Here is a 20,349-nt window from a genome sequence, read left to right as displayed (position 1 = left end):
CCACCCCGTTTCCGGCTAAATTATTCACAATAAAATGCTCAACTGTTTGTCCTTTCAGCGTGGCAGCTAAGGTGACGCCAGCAAAAAAGTTAAGGCTGACAAATATTGCATATTGTTAAATTTATAGCGCGAAAATGATATTTTAAGGGCTTTTAGCTAAAAAGTGAGATATGTTTCACTGTTAATGTTATACCATACAGTACTAATATTTATACGAATGTTATGTAAGGACCGTTTAAGTGTTTGTAGTGAGGGGTGACTAGGCAGGCTGGCTTAAGTATGACATTTTTTTTTCGAATATCGCTGTTCTAAAATAAAAATTAGCACATTGGGGTAACCCCGGGCGAGTGGCCAAGCTTACCCCCAACCGAGAGCAATGCCACTAAACCACTGTTTTCCATGAGATAACAGGTACTGAGCAGGTTTGGTTTACACCTAGATCAAAGATAAATTTCGAAATTAAAAATGTTATCATAGACAAAGCCAGTCATGTCACTTAAGGTCAACTAGGGTCAAACTACGTTTTTGCAGATAACGCGACAGACAATGAAGCTAGAGCTTCAAGAATGGTGTCGTTGTGTTCTTCTTCATCAGCCGAGTCGAATGATATGCAATATGATGCATTTAGGTAAATAATAAAATAAGTTTTAAGGAATTTTGAAATACACATTTTTTGTCAATTTTGCATCACGATTTTCATCGACCTGTACTGTATATGTAGTAGACGCTAGCTAAAATACCAGTAGTGACATAAACTCTAAGATGTCCAGAGCTAATCAGTACCTTAATATTTCACTTTCCGTTAATATTTGGAAAACACATAATGGTTTCATCAACTCGTTGTAAAGCGCTGGGGAGGTGGCCGGCGTTACCCCTATGCCGGGCTTACCCCAGAAAAATCAACACTTTTTTAAAACCCGATTTTCTCAACCTTATACTTATTCCACGAAACCGAATTTTTGGGAAAACACGGCCCATGAACTTAGCTAGCTAGCAGGATATCAACATTTTATACAGCACGTATGGTATGTAATAAAAATGAAAAAGAGCTTACTATGCCGGGCTTCCCCCGGCTTCCCCTACCTCCAACCCCCTGGTGAGGAGCTAATGCTCTGAGAAGACGGGGCTCGTGAGCATCAGTGTTGCGGTGTGACCAAAGCTGACTGAAGTGTCAATAAACAATAAAAATGACTATGAAATGCATTTAAATAATCCAAAAGTAGTGTAGCAATAGCGTTTGAAAGGAATTTCAGAACTATGGAAATTGCCACCAAAATCTCAACTTTGCCATCGATTCGCGACCTCTAAATATAGATATTTTTCAAAAAAAAAATTTGCATACTTTATTTTTTCCGGGTATGGAACTAGAAAACCGCCCGCACGCAAAAATGTATTTGATGCGCGCGACTAACAGTGGCGCGCAGCAAAGCCTTTCTCTGCCCGCGGGCGCAAACTGTAGCCTGTAGCGACACCTACCGCACGGCGTGAGCACCACCGGCCCTCAGGCCTCAGTGAGCGCCCGCAGTGCCACGTGACAATATGTGTTCTGTGTGCTTTCGGAATTCCTTTGCGTCTGGTGCGCACCAACAGTGCGGTGCGCCGCTTTTCAATTACAGGCGAGTCCTTCCCGTGTCGGGATTATATCTAGTGCCTATTCTTACGGCCCGGTGCGGCCGTCTCGTTGTACTGCTTCCCCGTCTCCGGCGGCGCGTCAGTGCGGCCGGTTGGTGACCCCGGCCCTGCACGCCTGACTCCGCTAACGGCACAGCCGCTGACAGTAGTTTTGTCGCGGTTTTTCTATCTTCCCGTGGCACTGTGCGGCAGTTTCGCTTCGGGCTGCGGCGCTGTCCGCGACTACGCTCGACTCCCGTGGGCGGTCTGAGCTAGTCGTTTTGCATAGACCACTAATCCGCGGCCATCTCTGTCCCTTTGTCCGGCGCGTCCCCCTACCGGGCCGCTTCCCCTCCCTCGCTCCCTCCCCACCCCGGGGGTGGGGATGGTCGTACCGATACGCGCCGCCAGGCGGCGGCACCGACCGGACCGAGTGCCGGCGACACGGCCGCGAGCGGCGGCGGTCTGCTGCGCTGCGCGGCGCGACTCGGGATGCTGGAGCCGCAGCCGCAGTCTCCGTATCTCGCCGGTGCGCCTGGGCGCACGTAGACTTATGGCAACCTGGCGCCCGGGCGCATACAGTTTCGTCAGCTAGGCTCGTTCCGGTGGCTTTTTCATGTTCAAGGGGCGGGGTTTCACGTGCATATATTGCCAGTCCAGGCCGTCTTCAATTTTTTTTCTTACTTTTACAGATTCCTAAACCGTGACCTGGATCGCAGTGATTTCTCGTGGCTTTTTCAGACCGGACAGTATGTTTTTCGCAAATTGGTCTGTTTCGACCAAATATACTCTACGTACTCCTCACTTCTTGTCACCAGTGTGCTTGCTTTCATCCAAAGCACCCATGGACCATGTGTCATATGTTGTGCATGTTTTTATACTTCACGGCTATGTTCCTGCCTGGTTGATCTGACCTTGCCCCCACTACAGGGATCTAACATTCATGTCGCATTTCATACGTAATTGTGCGCGGTCGTCACCGAGTTTATGACGCGAGACGCCCCATGCGAGACAATACAGTCCAGGCTACCAACAGCCCAATTTTTGGGCATGTTGCCAACACTGCTTCGACGCCGTTTTCCGGAGTCCGAGGTGACCCTGCGTGCCTCGTGTCCTACACCCGTTTTCTTGAACGACGTCACGCTCACGTTCCCCAATGCAAAAGATGAGGGACGTGTATAGGTGCAAGTGCAATGTTGTATATGTATAGTGCAAGTTGCGTTTGCACGTAAAATGTTGCGACATATTTCACATTTACTGGCTCAAACAGCTCCAATACTCCTTTCTTTTTCTCTCACAGATTATCGGGCTGTTCGTTCACTAAGCAATATGCTCCCATACATCTGAAAATCTCGTGCGTAGAAGAAGACCTGGATCAAACGGTCGGCGATGCTAACGGAGCTGAGCGATAATCAGGTCCTCTGGAAATTGGATCTACTATGTACATTGTACATATATAATGAAATTCTCTGAATACAATATGTTGATTACCAACCTTTACGTTAGACACAGAGTGAACCATTTCCCTTAAAGGGCCTACACCAATTTTTACAGAAATATTTTTTTTTAACACGACCGATAGCCTGGTTACCTATCGATGGTGGCTTCGTTGTGAAAAGCTCACGTGACGCGTTTCAACTTCAACATTGGCCAGCGCAAACCATCCGCTCACTCGATCTTATGTACATTTTGACCTTCTGTTCACTCTTCCCCCTCGCTCGGCGGCGCATGTGCGCCGCCCGCTCAGCTCGCAGCTGTCTCGGCCTGGGCGCCGGGCGCGCCCTGTTGGGTTGTCCAGTCGATCAGCGGGCTGGCCCTGGCGCATGTCTTTTTTTCTCGCCGGCGGCGTCCGGTCAGTTTTTGGTTGGCTTGGGTCACCCGTAGGTACCCCGAGGAGTGGCGCACCGGTCGGCGACTTATAACCAAGCTGCATGTTTATCGCTAGCGGCGGCCGGTCGGTCATTGGTTGGCTTGAGGGCCACATGCCCCCCTAGCGGCGCACGTCCGTCCTGTGCTGTCGGCCGCCGCGCAGTCGCCTGGGCGCTGTAATAATATAACGCAGGTGGCGGGTCGGCGTTTTTGCTTTTTTTTCCCTTTTTTACAGCTACGACAGGACATTGTCGCCAGCGGCGAGCGTTTTCGTTTGTGAGGGGCCTGGTGCACCCTGTGGGTTTCGATCGGCAATCTTTCACCCAGCGCGCATGCTCCTGGCCGGCAGTGACCGGCCGGTCAGTCAGTGGTAGGCCTGAGGGCCCGACGCGCCCCGAGGGGTGTCATATCAGTCGCGAGCGTGCATGCTTCTCGCCAGCGGTGATCGGTCGGCTGTGGCGGGCCTGAGGGCCCGACGTGCACTGCGGGGTGCCGCACCAGGTCGCGAGTTGACCCAGCGTGCATGCTTATTGCCAGCGGTGCAGTTGGTCGGCAGTGGCAGGCCTGAGGGCCCGACGCGCCCCGAGGGGTGTCATATCAGTCGCGAGCGTGCATGCTTCTCGCCAGCGGTGATCGGTCGGCTGTGGCGGGCCTGAGGGCCCGACGTGCACTGCGGGGTGCCGCACCAGGTCGCGAGTTGACCCAGCGTGCATGCTTATTGCCAGCGGTGCAGTCGGTCGGCAGTGGCAGGCCTGATGGCCCGACGCGCCCCGAGGGGTGTTTTATCCGTCGCGAGCGTGCATGCTTCTCGCCAGCGGTGATCGGTCGTCTGTGGCAGGCCTGAGGGCCCGACGCGCCCTGTGGGGTGTATCATCGGGCAGCGGGTTGACCCGATGTCGTGCATGTTTTCTCAAGGTGGCGTTATGTCGGTCAGCGGTTGACTGAGGTTCTACCGGCCCGGACGGGGCTTATTCCTAGGCTGAATGGGTTAAGGCGATAATCGGTCAGCGGTTAACCAAACGGGCATATACACATCGCCGGAACCGCCTTACCGGTCAACGGTTAACCCGACTCAATCCCTGGCCTGACCCGCTGCGTGCACCCGGTCGGGTGTCTCGGTCGGTGACCGGTTGACACGACGTGCATGCGCATTTTGCCGGTCAGCAGTTGACCGGCAGCACGCCCCCCCCCCCCCCCCTGAGAGGTTTTGGTCGGTCGGTGGTCGACCTGAAGCCCATACATATCGCCGGCTGCCGGCTGTCGGCCAGCAGATAGCATGCATGCAGCCCTGTGGGGCGCATGGTCGGGCAACAAGTGGACCCGACGTGCATGGATATCGCCGCGGCGAATATCGGTCAGTGGCGGGCCTGAGGGCCCGGTGCGCACCTGAGGGTGCCAGTGGCCTGAGGGCCTGATACGCACCTGAGGGTGCCGGTCGGTCAACGGTTTGACCCGACGTGCATGCATACCGCCGGCGGCATACGACCGGTCATGGCGGGCCTGAGGGCCTGATATGCACCTGAGGGTGCCAGTGGCCTGAGGGCCTAATCCGCACCTGAGGGTGCCAGTTGGTCAACGGTTTGACCTGACGTGCATGCATACCGCCGGCGGCGAACAGCTAGACAGTGGCGAGCCCGAGGGCCTGGCGGGCGACTCTGAAGGTAGCATGGCCAGTCAGCGGTTTTGTTCTCGACTTGCATGCGGTCGCGGGGGTCGGTCAGCATGAGGGTTATCCGGTAAGTCATCGGTTTGACATAGCCGTTCGTGCGAATAGCGGGTAGCGTTTTGGTGGTGGCGTTCGTTCCCCGAGAGTGGTTCGGGCGGTCATCAAAAATGCCGCGCATGCCTATCGCCGGCTACGTTTGCCGGTCAGTACTTGGCCTGCATGCCAACCCCGAGGGATATCTGGACGGTCTGCCATTTTATAATGACGTGCACGCACAGCGCCGGATACGTTTTTTTTTTCGAATAGCAGCGACCTGACGTAAGCACCCCGAGGGGTGCCAGTCGGTCCGTGGTTTGACCGGACGTGCATGCGATCGCGGGCCGGTCAATAGTAAACCTGAGGGCACACCCACAGATGAGGACGCAATCGGTCCGTGTTTGACTTGACTTTCGGGAGAAAGGCGAGCCGCAAGTTCGTCTCCATTCCCGCCTGCGGCCGATTTATTGCACTTTATGATTCGGCGGCGGGCTCGCACACTCCGAGAACGCATCTCCCGCTAACACAATGTTTTTTTTCCTCATGCGTGTCCGCCATGTCTGCCGCGGCCTCGTTTTGGTCCGGCCCGTGGGTGTCTGGTCGGTAAGCATTGTTTAGCATCACTTGCATGCATAGTGCCGAAGCGATCAGCCGGCCAGCAATCGCCTGACGTACATATGCACCACGGGAGGTGTCTTTCGGTCAGCAGTTTTAACCTGGCGTGCATGCAAGCGGGCAACGGTCTAACACAGCGTTCTCTTTTTTTTCCATGCGCGTCGGCGATGCTTCACGCGGTTCGGTCCGCCGGCGGAGCGCGCCCTGCCCTCCCCCCTCATGTCGGAGTTGCTGGCGACTGGGCGGCGTCACGTCGCTCCGCGACACCCAGCGGCGGCTGCTTCAACTACCGCCACCGGTGCACCAAGCCGCCGCACAGCCGTCAACACGGCGGGTCCGCCGGTCGCGCCGGGACCAGCCCCATCGACCCGGCCGCCCGACCATCCATGCTGGGCTAGACCGGATCCTGCATCGCTGCCGCACGCTTCGACAACATGCCGCCTGCCGCGTCCGCCGCCGCGTCGTTGGCGGCCCTGACACTGCCCTGCGCTGCTCCAGTCGCCAAACCGGCGTCGCCACGATCGCCGGCCGCCGCCGCCTCACATGGAGCGGCAGTTCAAACAGACCGGTCATCTGTCTTTATTACTGTGTACCGCACTTTTTGGGCGTCAGGGCGTTTTGTTTTATGTTGCGCGCTTACAAGCGGCACTGCAGCAGCATGTTTTGAATGCTAGACAATGCTTGGGCTGTCTGTTATAGGCTCATTCGAGCCGCCGCCTCAAGGCGGAGCGACAGCCCAACGCAGACCGATCATGTATTTTATTACTGTGTACCGCATTTCTTGTGTGTCAAGGCGTTTTGTTTTTATGTTGCGCGTTATGACCGGCACTGCAGCACCGCCAACGCCACGGCTGCCCGTTTTAGGCCCGGTTTCCGGGCCGCCGCCCGTTTGGGCGGAGCGGCAGCCTTGGCCATGCTGACGTGGGCCAGCACTCGGCAGCTTGTCCGCGTGTTACGCCTACAGGCTTCCCTAAATGAGTTTGGGACATTTTTATGCTGGACAATGCTCGGGCTGTCTGTTATGGGCTCCGTCGAGCCGCCGCCTCAAGCGGAGCGACAGCTCGCAGCGGACCGATCTATTACTGCGTACCGCATTTCATGGTGTCGAGGCGTTTTGTTTTTACGATTATGTTGCGCTTTGTGAACGGTCCTGCAGCAAGCACCCACGCCACGGCTGCCCGTTTTAGGCCCGGTTTCCGGGCCGCCGCCCGTTTGGACGGAGCGGCAGCTTTGGCCAATGGCCATGCTGACGTGGTGTTAGCCAGTCGTCTGCCTGTCACGCCTACGCGAATTTGGGACATTTTTGTGCTGGACAATGCTCGGGCTGTCTGTTATAGGTTCCTTCGAACCGCCGCCTCAAGGCGGAGCGACAGCTCGCAGGGGACCTACCTATTACTGTGTACTGCATTTCATGGTGTCGTGGCGTTTTGTTTTTATGTTGCGCGTTATGAGCGGCACTGCAGCAACCACCCACGCCACGGCTGCCCGTTTTAGGCCCGGTTTCCGGGCCGCCGCCCGTTTGGGCGGAGCGGCAGCCTTGGCCAGGCTAACGTAAGGTTAGCCAGTCGTCCGCGATTTCCGCAAACAGGGTTTTCCCGAGTGATTTTGGAATATGTTTTTACGTCGGTTGATGCCACGGGTTGTCTGTTGTCGACTCAGTCGCGCCGCCGCCGACGGGCGAAACGACAGCCCTAAGCCGACCGATCATCTGTGTATTCATTTGTTCGATGATGTTCAATGTTCATGGCATCGCCTCGCGCCAAGTTCTCCGTCCCGTGCGGGTTCGGGTGGGGGTATGGGCGTTACCCTCACCCAAAGAGCATGACTTGGGGTAAATGTCAGGAATACATAGACCCGTATCCACCAGTCATGTCTTTGCAAGCGCAGCGGGACGGAGAAATGTATTTGATGCGCGCGACTAACAGTGGCGCGCAGCAAAGCCTTTCTCTGCCCGCGGGCGCAAACTGTAGCCTGTAGCGACACCTACCGCACGGCGTGAGCACCACCGGCCCTCAGGCCTCAGTGAGCGCCCGCAGTGCCACGTGACAATATGTGTTCTGTCCACCGCCACCCCGCCGCCGCCTGTCTCGTTTATCTTGTAGCACTGTGAACGTGCTCCCGGCTATGTATATTGTTACCCTGATGTGTACCTCACGGGGGCGTTACCCTCACCCAAAGAGCATGACTTGGGGTAAATGTCAGGAATACATAGACCCGTATCCACCAGTCATGTCTTTGCAAGCGCAGCGGGACGGAGAAAAATCAAAAATCAATTTTTAAGTGCCACCATAACACATATACAAGAACTTAAAATGGATTCAAACAAACTAAATCGCCGGTCGCCGCCACCAAGCCGAACGCGTCGCGCATTAGAGGTTGTCCAGAGAGCCCCGTTGCCGACGCCACCCCACCGAGACACGCCCATCCCGCCTCGTAATTAAATAGTCAGAGTGTTGGGATTGTAAAGCGCCCAGAATTAAGTAAGAATGTTTGGAAGTGTTGAGCCACCGCCCGGCCGTCGCCACTATTGAGGTTGGTGCCATGAAGAAGGATTTCCAATTTTTTATTAGTTTGGTATTCATGAAAGTTAGTATGGAGTGTTTGCGATACTTTTTGGTAAAGGATGCGTCTTTGAGGTAAAAACAATGGACATGCTGTGATGAAATGACGAACGCTTTCTATGCTGTGACCACAAGGGCATGCCGGAGAATCTTGTTTTTGAATGTTAAATTGTTGTGAATTTAAATCGGACATTCCATTTCTTAGTCGCGAATGTAGGATGTTGCCTGTCTTTGACCCAACTGAGTAGTATTTTGGTGGCTGGGGGGAGCCAATATGGTGTACAATGTGTTTTTTGAATTCTACTATAGATAAGGATTTAAATGTTGCCGGTAGTTCGTTGTACTCTTTGCTTGTGGTGATAAAGAATGATCGTTGATATGATGATGTTTTCAGACGTTGGATCGTGTGGTCATGGGCATTTCTTAAAACCAACTGTAAATGTAAAGATGTCTTGGGGCGGGCAGGATGATTGGCTGAGTGGACATTCCTCTGCCGTGGGTGGACCGAGTGAGATACATGGGACCCTGTTTGAAACGACACACACATATTTTTGTACATTGTACATACATGTACTTGTTAAATATTTTTTCACAGTAGAGCTAGTGAGCTAGTGTTAGTGCAGCTAGCTGTGTTGTCAGCCATCCTAGAGCTAGTGTGGGTGGAATGTGGATAGGTTTTTATGTGTTTGGACTAGTTGTGTGACCGAGCCTAGAACACGAGCCCCGAACGTGGCACTGCAGCCCTGTGGTTAAATTCAAACCTGTAGGCTGTATTAAATGTATACAGATATGAAAGGTACGTACGTACTACGTACACTACCGAGTGCGGAGCAGTTCAGGGCCCTAAAGGTCCATCGCCGCCAGCCAGCCACATCTGCTTGGCCCGGGGCAGGTCCATAATCCATATCCCACGGCTTCCTCTCATTAGGTATGTGATCGGAGTAAATGTTTTGAATAAATGCTCTTCAGGGCAAGAGCCTGGTTAAAGATCGTTAGATGAACTAGTTCGAACTAGTTTTAACAGTTGAACTACAGTTAAACTGTAGTTAAAAGTTAACTGTAGTTAAAAGTTAGGCCGACAAGCTGACATGGTTAGTTAGCCCTCAGAAGGAGTCGGCTTAGAGTTAACTGTATTGTCAGGCAATCGGTAGTTCTCTAAGAGTTGGTCCTTAATTCGGAGTGGACCGCTCTTCACACACTTAAACCTAACTGGCAGGGAAGAGGGGGTCGTGACCCGCCCACCCCTAATTAATTTTAGCTTAGGTATGTCGTGAAAACGATTTGACGTAGGGGCCCATGAAACGTGCTGAGTCTGCTGACTCTTCCAATAACCATATCAGACGCATGCCGCCTAAATATGAAGGGTAGTTAAGTCGCGAACAGCGGCGGTTCTAGGTTCTAATTTGTTGGGTTTCTTTCTGATATTTCACGGCAATGCATATACGCGAGCTGTGTGACACATGCCTAGGGTTCTTTCTCTAATTTAGAACTGTTTTGTGTGTTCCAAATGTCAACTCTCTTTCTCTCTCTCACACACACACACACACTTGTTGTCCCCGTCTCTCATTCAGTTCAACACCAATCTTCCAAATACGCCCTCTCTACTAGCCCGGACACAACCGAGTACAGAAATCGGCCCACCTGCCGCACAAGCTGCTCACTATTCCCGTCCGTTCTCCATGCGTCACTCGCCCGTCTGAATTAGTCACACGCGGAGGCGGCATCGCTAATGCTTCCCGTCCTCTTGAATGCTGATTGATGACACATGCGCTATTGGACATGCATAGTAAAGCAGCACAAGACAGCCCGTTACGGCTCCAGAAAATAGCATCACTCGTTTAACGATTTTATCCCAGTATCTGGTGGCATTTTCGACCGTTGCTGTTACCCCTCGTGAGTTTCACTGCCAGTCCATCTACCTCGACTAATGGGACCGTGCTCATTGCTCAGCCAGACTAGGCCTGCAACTATCGGCCGCTGTTCTGAGAAACTGGGAATCAGCAGCGCCCCAGCCCATGAAAAGTTGGGATAAAGGACGAGTGACGACGCCCGATGAGCTGAGAGACAACAAACCGGGGAGCAGGGGAGACAGTGTGTCGAGGAGCCTTACAGCGCCACAGGAGCTAGGAACAGTTTCCTGAGGAGCTTTATAGCGTCTCGATGAACCATACAGCACCTCGAGGAACTCAGTCGAAAGGAGGACAGCGCTCCGGGGATCCGACCTCGCTCGACAATCGATGCTCGTCACCTGACGACTAATTTATCACGCGGCCGGCGCTGCGGGCGGTGGGCACGGGTCGTTCGCGCGCGCCGCTGTGCCGGCTGACATTTGGAGTTCAACGCGGCAGCGCACTGACATTTGGGACCGCGTGTCGCACCCCGGGGACGCCCCACCTGCGCCGGCTCGGACCGGGTCGGTGCCGTGCCGTTTTATTAGTCATGGGTTGGTTAGTTAATTCATTTTTGGTTTAGTATTTCACTGAACTGTCACATGAATGAATGCCTTCACGATGACAGGAATCAGACGCATACCCATCAGATGGCAGCTCATTTTCGCATGTGACAGCTCTGCCAGATGACAGGTCGTCCTCATCCGTCACACCTTTGTCAGATGGCAGCTTGTCTCGAGCACCTGTCAGATGGCAGTCCAAATGTGACAGCTCCATCACGCGCTGTCAGCGTTTGTGACGGCTCCATAGGAGGGCTGTCACTCCCGTGCCGTCCGCCCCCGCGCCGCACCGGGGCGGACAGCGTTCAGTTTTGCGCATACCGTGCCGATCAGACCCTATGGGCGGCACCACCCACACACCTGCACCGCGCTGCCGTACGAAACATTACGCCCATCCGAGTTCTGTCAGCCGACCGGGCCACGCAATTAAAACCCTAATTGAATGGGGCTTAGAGCAGCCAGGCCGGCTCAGCACCGCAGCAATAATGCAGCGAGTAGATCGGTGTGTAAACAGGCCGCTATAATGAGCTCCCGGAGCTCGGCAAACGCTTCTGCTAATGGATTCCATTAAACGTGCATTTAATATTGCAATTACCTCGATCTTTTTGCGAATATCTAACGGATCGCTTCCCAGAGCCTATGAACGGTATATTTCAGGACCTTCAGCAAAAGCTGCGGATAATTTCATTGACTTTTCAAGGATTGAAGCGCACACTATTCGCCAAACGATACTGCACTCTTACCACATGTATCCCTGAGTTATGTGTTTTGGCTGAGATATCCTTTAGCAGAAACCATGGGCCGTATCCTCTTCGAGTTGTAGCCTTCCTGTGTCGTATACACCCCCACCGTGTCGTACTCTCACCGTGTCGTACTCTCCCCACGTCGTACTCTCCCTGTTGTCGTACCCGTGCGTCCCTGTGACCGTCCCACTGAAGATGAATTGCCCCACTGATCTCGAACACCAGGTCGAGTCAGTTTCCGGCAGTACAATGGTGTCGCCCTTCTCTCAGGTCCCTGTGACCAGCCCACTCACCCCCAGTGCAACATGTCGAGGCAGTGTCCAGCCGTGAAATGCTGCCCTCGTGCCTTCCCCCGGTATCCGCCCCACTGACCCCGTGAACCATATCCAGGCAGTGTCCGGCCGTTTGTACAGTACTGCCCCATGCTACCTTATGGCCGCCCCACTGACCTCATGCACCATATCCAGACGATGTCCGTACATACAGTGTCTCCCCTCTGACTGACCTCATGCACCATATCCAGGCAGTGTCCGGCGGTGAACCCGTCCGTCAGTTTAGTGAGCGTGCTCAGGTCCAGTGCCGGGTGGCGCGGTACGCCCGGTACGGCCACGGCTCGGCTCAGCAGCTGTAGCCGGCTGGCGTAGTCGAGCGGCGGCATCAGGATCACACGGCTGTACGTCTGACCCAGCGCCTGAGGGCGAATGGGAAAGGGACATATTTAATAGATAGTTGACGCTCAAGGTCAAAAGTTAAAGCAATCGAACCAAACAACGTGCATACCGAATCACCTATTCCATTTAGCAATGGCAATGAGTGAATCAGAGACAGTTAAAAAAGCTGAGGAGACTGAAGTATATTATTAACATATAGGAATAGTAATAACTGCCATCCTAGACCCGAATGTCTGCTGATTTGCAGAACGCTCATCCCCAGCCCCGGTCCCTACTGCAAATGAGCGCCCCGGGGTATGGACGATATTCAGCTGACCAGTCCAGTCCATACCTTTTGATCCGCCTCCCAGGGCGTCTCGCTGGTGCCCACCAGCAGCAGTCGGTCCGCCGGCGTCAACGCCTTCAGCAGCTTCGGCAGCTCCTTCTTCAGACGCTTCGGCTCCGTCTTGTCCGTCTTGGGCACCTTCTTGACAAACGTTTTCTCGGCGTTGTCGATCCAGATGACGGAGGGCTGTAGGAGGCGGCCGACCTGGCGGAGCGGCGGCGACCGGGGCGACATCAGACACATACGGCCGGGGCGACGGTGGTGCCCCTCAGACAGAGGGGAAGCGACCGGGGCGACCTCAGGCGGAGCGGCCGGGGCGCCGCCAGCCGGCAATAGATGGAGACAGATAGAGACATACAGAGAGACACACAAACACAAATAGACAGAAATAGAGCGAGAACGAAATTTTAGCTAAGCAACATTACAAAGCACCGTCGCCGCTTATTCACGCATACAATTACACAGAACATAGATGACGTGCAAGGCCCTACTATGGAATCACCAGCTTGATGTGGATCCATTTTTACACGAGCCTCTCACAGATAGCGCACAAATCGCCCACTCCAGCTCTACCCGGCACCTCCCCCTTGCCCTGTAGTCCCGCCTCGCTGACCTTGTTGACCAGGTGCATGAGCATGGTGAGTCCGACCTTTCCCGGGTACCGCCCGGCGATGTTGGACGCACTCAGGTCGAACAGAACGGCGCCTGACTCGGCGCAGATGGCGTGCACCAGGTGTTTTCGGCCACAGCCCGGCGGGCCGGCGATCAGAACAGACTTGATCAGAGGTGCCGTTTCGTGCACGGAAGCGCAGCCTGAGAGGGGGGGGGGGGGCAGCGCAGGGGGTGCGGGGGGAGCCAGGGACAGGGAGTTAGTGTCTGGGTGAGACAGTCGAGAGCAGTGCTATAAATTCAGGTAGAAGCCAATGCAGCTCTATATCAGTCGATTTTCGGCGGTAGGTTACTGAACAGTACGTGAACACAACTCCTTGCACCGTCATTTTTTACCATCATCACGTCACATAGCATGGTACTGTATCAGAACTCAGCCCCTCCCTTTATATCTAACCGAGCGGGATGATGCAGTGCTCTGTCAGTGCTCTGCCAGTACTATGTCAGTACCCCTAAAACTAACCGAGCGGGATGATGCAGTACTCTGTCAGTACTCTGTCAGTACTCTGTCAGTACCCCCATAACTAACCGAGCGGGATGATGCAGTGCTCTGTCAGTATTCTGTCAGTACCCCTAAAACTAACCGAGCGGGATGATGCAGTACTCTGTCAGTACTCTGTATGTACCCGTCTCTATAACTAACCGAGCGGTATGATGCAGTACTCTGTGAGCACGCGGCGCACGTCACCCAGCAGCGGTCGGGCCTCCTGGCTCTTGAGTCGCTGCAGGGACCCAGTCAGCTGTGGGTAGCCTGCCGCGCCGGGCGAGTCATCGTCAGACACTATACACAGCGCTTGAGAAGATTATCGATGGAAAAGGAACAATAAACTAATTCGTGATTATTTCCAACATAAAACTCGCTGATCATTAGATCGTGAGAAGTATTATAAACGAAAACGACAAAAGGCATTGAGCATAAATGTTACAGCATCTATCACCATTTGTCGACACGGCATACAGTTCAAACTAAGACCAGTGGCTAAAGTACAAACAAGGCGTGTCGTACCTACCTATAAATTCCGACATGCGTTTCTCGGGGATGAGCTTCATGACGTTGTTCTCGACCAGCTCCTCGACCAGCGACTCCAGACTCCGGTCGGGCGTCAGGTCCTTCCCCTTCTTCTTCTTACCCTTCTTACCGCCCCTCCTCTTCTTCTTGCCCTTCTTCTTTTTCCGACCCTTCTTGCCTTTGTCCCGCTCCAGCGCCTGGTGGTCAGCAAAATTAGGGGATTAACTCTATCTGGACACAAATTGCATATCACTTGATCATAATCCTTTTAGCATCAATATAACCTAGAGGGATATGAAGCTTGAACAACGGACACCGACAAGTTTTACCAACCCACAGAGGCATGCCAAAAAACATGAGATCAGTTAGATGACCGATCGAACATATTAGACACATAAAGCGTCCAAGTCTGAAAACGGCACAAAAATACGTCAGATTCTCTAACTCTTCAAAAATTACGCCACATCTATCGAATTTGCAACCACATCAGGGTCCAGCTGAGTCAGAAAGCCAGATCAGTGCATGTCCCCTTCCCACTGCGACCAGGCGATGTCGGAGCGGTCGGCCCGACCCTCCCCTAGCAAATCTCACGTCTTTGAGCCGGTCGAGCTCCTCCCTCATCGCTGTGTCGACATCCCGGCGGACTTCCAACTCCAGCTCGCGCCTCTTGTCCCGGCGTACAATATCGGCGTCAAAGTTCTGTTCAAAGTTGCTCTTCTCCTCCTTGTGTTTCCACTTTTCTGCAAAAACGCCGTTGGCGGCGCATCAAAACAGAGAAAAACATTATCCGATAAAAAACAAATGGTTACCGCTTGAAGGAATCTTGATGAAAACATGTCAGAGATTGAAGTTTGAATTACGTCCTACGACCTCAACACGATAAAATGTTTCAGATCTATAACTACCACACAAGTCGTTCAACAACCAGGTCAAAGTCCACACATGATCGCGAAAATATTGACTATCCAATATGGACAGAAGCCACATGTAATCGAAAATCCACGCACTATTGCGCCTATACTTACAGCAAAAGGATTCCAGCCCATCCGAGTCTGAAAAATCCCGGCACATATTTACCGCACAGGTCAGTGAAGACTCACCGTCATACTCCATACAGGCCTCCATGATAACGGGCACGAACTTGGACGGCTGCATTATGAATCCCTCATCCTCTTCACCCTTCTTCTTTTTCTTCTTCTTCTCGTCTTTCTTATCCTTCTTGTCCTTTTTCCCTTTCTTGCCCTTGCCCTTTTTGTCCTCCTTCTCGGGTTTGGGCGGCGGTACGAAGTCGGGGTCAAAGAGTGCCGCCGAGCCGCCCTCTTCCTCGTTGGGAAGGTCCGGAAAGGCGCCGCTTTTCTGCCTGAAATGGCACCAGTCAGATAATTGGGTCGGATGGAACAGAGTGAACCGTTACTTGGAAAATGTTATTTGGCTGCTTTTTATCAGGAGGCGAACGGTGTTATTGTATTTGCTTATCCAAATTCATCACAGTAGTCGTCACTATTTAGAGGATTATTTGGTTGATCTGAAATAGAAAACAGACGACAAAGACAGCTGGGGAACTACGCATGCCAATAGATCGGTTTCATTACCGAGGAAATAAATAATCGATATTGTTCATTTAATTGGTGCTTATTATTTTCAAGCGTTAATCAATTGTCAAATTATGCCATCTGCCACTCCAGGGCCCTGCCGGCTCCGTGACTGTCGTCCGTCCCGCCCTGTCCGTTCGGTCGGCGCGCGCCACTAACCACTCAGCCATCATCCAGGCGCGGATGTCATCCTGCATGTCCTCGCGCATCTGCACAGCCTCCAGTCGTCGCAGCTCCTCTTTAACGGTGACCAGCGCCTCCTCGTACTGTTGCTGGTGGCGCGCCTGCAGCTCGCGCCGCGACGCCTCCACCTCTGCCACGCGGCGCTCCGGCGGCGGTGACGGACGGCGCGGTGGTAGCTGTGGAGGGGTGGCGCGGAGGGGCGGTTAGGACACGGCGAGTACCGCGGAAAACGAGCATGTAAAACAGCTGGATGTAGCTTTGATTGTATAAAGGCCTGGCTACACTATGCGTTTTCTGCGTGCGTTTTTTGCGAGTTTGCGTGATTTGCAGAATATCGTTCTAGAAAGAAACGAAATTACGTTTTTGTCATATGTTTTTCATATAAACTTTTAATTAACATAAACGTTTTATTAATTTTTTATATCAATATTAAAGAAGTTTATTTAACAATAACCCTTTTTCTAGAACGATATTACGCAAAACCCGCAAACACGCAAAAAACGCACGCAGAAAACGCATAGTGTAGCCAGGCCTTAAGAAGTTAACGAGGCAAGCTAGAGAAGGTTTATGAGACATTTTACATCGACACATCTGTTACATAACGTTGCTCGGTTCCACATCTCTGATAACGAAAGGGGTGTAGTCATGTATATGCCATGGAAAAGTGGTTGAAGATTGCGAATTACGTATATAGCGTTCATGCCTACAGCTCTGACCAGGGCAGCCACCCACCATTCCGATGAATATCATCTCCTCTTCTCTCATGCGTTTGACGTTCCGTCGGGCGGCGAACCCCCGCCACACAGTCTGTATGCGGAGAGCGGCTGCATCGTCGGACATGGAGGGCACGTACTACGGACGGGTGATCGGAGATACGGGTCAGCGAGACAATACCAAGACAAGCCACCAAGGTAGTTACACTGAGACAGGTCGGTGAGACAGGTCAGTGAGCCAGGTCAGCGAGACAGGTTAGACAAGTTGGTGACACAGGTCAGTGAGACAGTGAGACAGACTAGCGAGACAGGCCAGTGAGACAATAACGAAACAAACAAGTAGCACACAGTAAGATAGGTTGTAAGTACGAAAACAAATCACTACGGAACACTGAGACCGGTTGGTGACTGGTGAGACATGTCAATGAGACAGGAAGAGATAAGCGAGAGTCATACAGAGCAGCGGCATGCCATCAATGACCAGAGACGTGTAGTTTGAGCAGAAGAGTCGCACAAATATGACCGGAGCGGATACTAGGTGGGACAAATTATATGTATGACTGAGGCGAGGGCTGATGTGGAGCAGAAGTTCAGCACAGTCCGGCGACTGTGACAGACAGTGTCCGCGCCCCCACCACTGACCTTTCCCTTGGTCTTCTCCTTCATCTCCTGTCGGTGGATCTCCTGCATGAAGCGGGCCCGGTGACGGCCCTGTCTGGCCCGCTCCTGTCTCTGGATCAGCCGCACGGCCTCATCACGGCTCATCTGAGAGCTCACCTTCGCCTGAAAACGGAGTTGGGTGAGGGGTAACGGTTCGAAAACGCACGATGCACGTTCATACACGACATTACACTATATAAAAGAACAGTGGTCATGAATGATTGTAAAAGGGGATGCATGATGCCATGGCAAGCATTCAGCATGAAAGCGAAAAATCGATAAAGGTTGTTCATTTGATGCCACACGACACAAAGACGTTTTCAGTTCAGTCTGCAGTCTGCACTTAAAGAAGTTGTTTAAATGTCGGTCGTCCGCCCCATTCCAGACAGCGCAGCTCGGCTCAGCGACGAATGTGGTGTGCCGTTCCTATCGAAAAAACCTTTCATGAATACTAGGGCACAACCAGTGGCGTATCCAGGGGGGAGGCCAAGAGGCCATGGCCTCCCCCTTTGGCATCAAACATGCAACTGGGCCCTTTGGGTCACTTGAGTGCAGTGACGTACCCAAGGGGGCCATGTTACCATGTTGGGGGCCTGGTTACCTGAGGGGCCCCTGGTTACCTAAGTGGTCCCTGGTTATCTGAGGGGTCCATGGTTATCTGAGGGGCCCCTGGTTATCTGAGGGGCCCTGGTTACCTGATTGGTCCCTGGTTATCTGAAGGACTCCTGGTTACCTGAGGGGCCCCTGGTTACGGGGGCCCTGGTTATCTGAGGGGCCCTGGCTATCTGAGGGGCCCATGGTTACCTGAGGGGCCCCTGGTTTCCTGGGGGGCCGCTGCTTGCCTTAGGGGCCCCTGATTACCTAAGGGACCCGTGATTGCCTGAGAGCCCCTGATTATCTGAGAGGCCCCTGGTTACCAGTGGGGCCTCTTGGTATAAGAGGGGCCCCTGGTTATCTGAGGGGCCCCTGGTTTCCTGAGGGGCACCTAGTTATCTAAGGGGCCCCCGATCCCCTGGGTGACCCCTGGCCAGTGATCTGAAGAAACCCTGGTCACCTGAAGGGCGCATGTTTACCCGGGGAGTACCTGGTAATATGAAGGGCCCCTGCAGTCACATAAAGGCCCTTAGTTACCCATGGAGCCCCTGGTATAACCGTCCTCTGGTTATCAGAGGGTCTCCCAAGTCACCTGGTGGGCCCCTGGTCAACTGAAAGACCCCTGGTCAATTGAAAGGCCCTGGTCACCTGAGAGGCCCCTGATTACCTGAACGGCCCGTGATCACTCGGATTCAATGGTATGGCCAGGGGCGAGGGGGCACGTGTCCGTTATAGGGTTTAGGGTCCCCTCGAGCCCGAGAGGCCCTGCGGTGCCAATTGGCGGCAGAGGGCCAGCGCTGGCAACGCTTTAACTGGAAAGGAGACCACAGGGCTTGTGAGAACACCCCATGGGCTCTTGTGTAGCCACACTTATCTCCAGAAGGGCCTTACGCCAGTTTCTGGGGGACCTTGCCGGCCCTGAGGGCTCTTGCCGGCCAGTAAGGGATCAGCTGTAAGGGCCCCATACCCGTTTGCTATGGCCCCACGGCCCACACCGGTGTTTCTGAGGGCCCTCACAACGGCGCCTGCGAGGGCCTCCACTGCCACCTCTAAGGGCCCCACACCAGTGCCTCTTAAGGGCCTACTTCGGCGGCTCTGAGAGCCCCCACACCGGCGCCTCTGAGGTTGACAGCGGCATCCGGGTGATCCGTGGGCCCCTTTGAGAGCAGGTGGCCCCCTCCTGGGCGAAATCCTGGGCACGTGCCTGCTTGAGTGTCCCGAGAAACGACCTTCAGGGCCTCATCTAAAGTACTGGCCCAAGCATAAATAAAGTCAGACTCAAGCGTGGGATCCTTTGACGCTAGTGCAGAGCCCTAAGGAGCCAGCGCTCAGCCCTCTAAGGCCAGTGTGGGGCCCTCTAAGGCCATTGTGGGGTCTTTTAAGGCCAGTGTGGGGCCTTGTAAGGCCAGTGTGGGGCCTTGTAAGGCCAGTGTGGGACCCTCTATGTCCAGCATGGGGCCGTCTATGTCCAGCGTGGGGTCTTTTAAGCCCAGCGACATGGGGCCTTCTTAGGTCAGACTGAGGCCCATTGGCCACCGAGACTAGCTTGGGGCCCTCTGAAGACAATGTGGAGCCCTTTTAGGCCCGTGTGGGGCACTCTGTGACCAGCGTGAACTCTCTGAGGCCAGTGTGGGACCATCTGTCATCTGACTTCAGGCTTCAGAGGCTGATGCTGGGCCCTCAGAAGCCAGCGCGGGCCCTCATAGGCTGGTGTCGGGCCATTAGAGGCCACCTCGAGGGCCTCGGCGGCCACTTTTCAGGACTTATGCATGTTTGGGCCCCCTGAGGTAGGAGTGGCCCTAGGCCGGCGTGGGACCCTCGGACATCATGGGCTTCTAAAGACCGGCGTGGGTTCGAGAGCGGCATAAGGTCGTCAGACTGACTCAAAGACTCTAAAGAGCCAGCGGGGGGCCCTATGAGGTCAGCCATAGCATGGGTCTCCTGAGGCCATTATGGGGCCCGGAGGCCAGCGAGGTTCACTCTGTTGCCGGTGTGGGGCTTTCAGAGGCCAGAATGAGCCTTCAAAGGTGTGAGTGAGGCCAATGTGGGCAACATAGGGCCATCAGAGTCTAGATCAGAGCTCAACCCGAGTCGGGCCCTTCTAAAGTTAACCCTCGCCGGACCTATTGGTTTTCTACATACGCGCCGGCCGAGGGGGGGGGGGGGGCGGGTACGACCCCCCCCCCTCGCCGTTTCGCCCCTGGTGGAGCTAGCGCGTCGCGGAAAAAAACGAGCGTGTGCGCCGTTACGAGACGCAGCGATTGGTACCCGATTTTAAGGTCCTAGGTCAACCGGTGACCTCTGAGGTCAGGTCAAGTGCCCCAGGGTACGGTTCAGTTTTTGGTGAATAACTTCGCAAAAAACGGCCGCAGAGCCGCGATTT

The 20,349-nt window shown here is 53.9% G+C and overlaps 1 protein-coding gene across 2 annotated transcripts in view; it reads right to left on the bottom strand.

The window, feature by feature from the left end:
• The window catches only part of LOC122374237 (dynein regulatory complex protein 11-like), a 50,374-nt gene that overhangs the window by 7,923 nt on the left and 22,102 nt on the right, over nt 1–20,349 (bottom strand). For both annotated transcript variants that reach the window (XM_043352857.1, XM_043352858.1), the window contains exons 6-15: nt 17,355–17,495; nt 16,732–16,851; nt 15,976–16,175; nt 15,325–15,584; nt 14,816–14,964; nt 14,226–14,421; nt 13,859–13,966; nt 13,160–13,359; nt 12,553–12,750; nt 12,056–12,241 (exon numbers count right to left, since the gene is read on the bottom strand). In XM_043352857.1, the coding sequence (XP_043208792.1) occupies nt 12,056–12,241; nt 12,553–12,750; nt 13,160–13,359; nt 13,859–13,966; nt 14,226–14,421; nt 14,816–14,964; nt 15,325–15,584; nt 15,976–16,175; nt 16,732–16,851; nt 17,355–17,495 (1,758 nt within the window). The remainder of the gene's footprint in view (nt 1–12,055; nt 12,242–12,552; nt 12,751–13,159; nt 13,360–13,858; nt 13,967–14,225; nt 14,422–14,815; nt 14,965–15,324; nt 15,585–15,975; nt 16,176–16,731; nt 16,852–17,354; nt 17,496–20,349) is intronic.

This window comes from Amphibalanus amphitrite, unplaced genomic scaffold, assembly GCF_019059575.1.
Source record: "Amphibalanus amphitrite isolate SeventyFive unplaced genomic scaffold, NRLGWU_Aamphi_draft 001624F_arrow, whole genome shotgun sequence".
Classification (NCBI taxonomy): Eukaryota; Metazoa; Arthropoda; class Thecostraca; order Balanomorpha; family Balanidae; genus Amphibalanus; species Amphibalanus amphitrite.
This window is presented reverse-complemented; position numbering and strand designations above follow the sequence as displayed.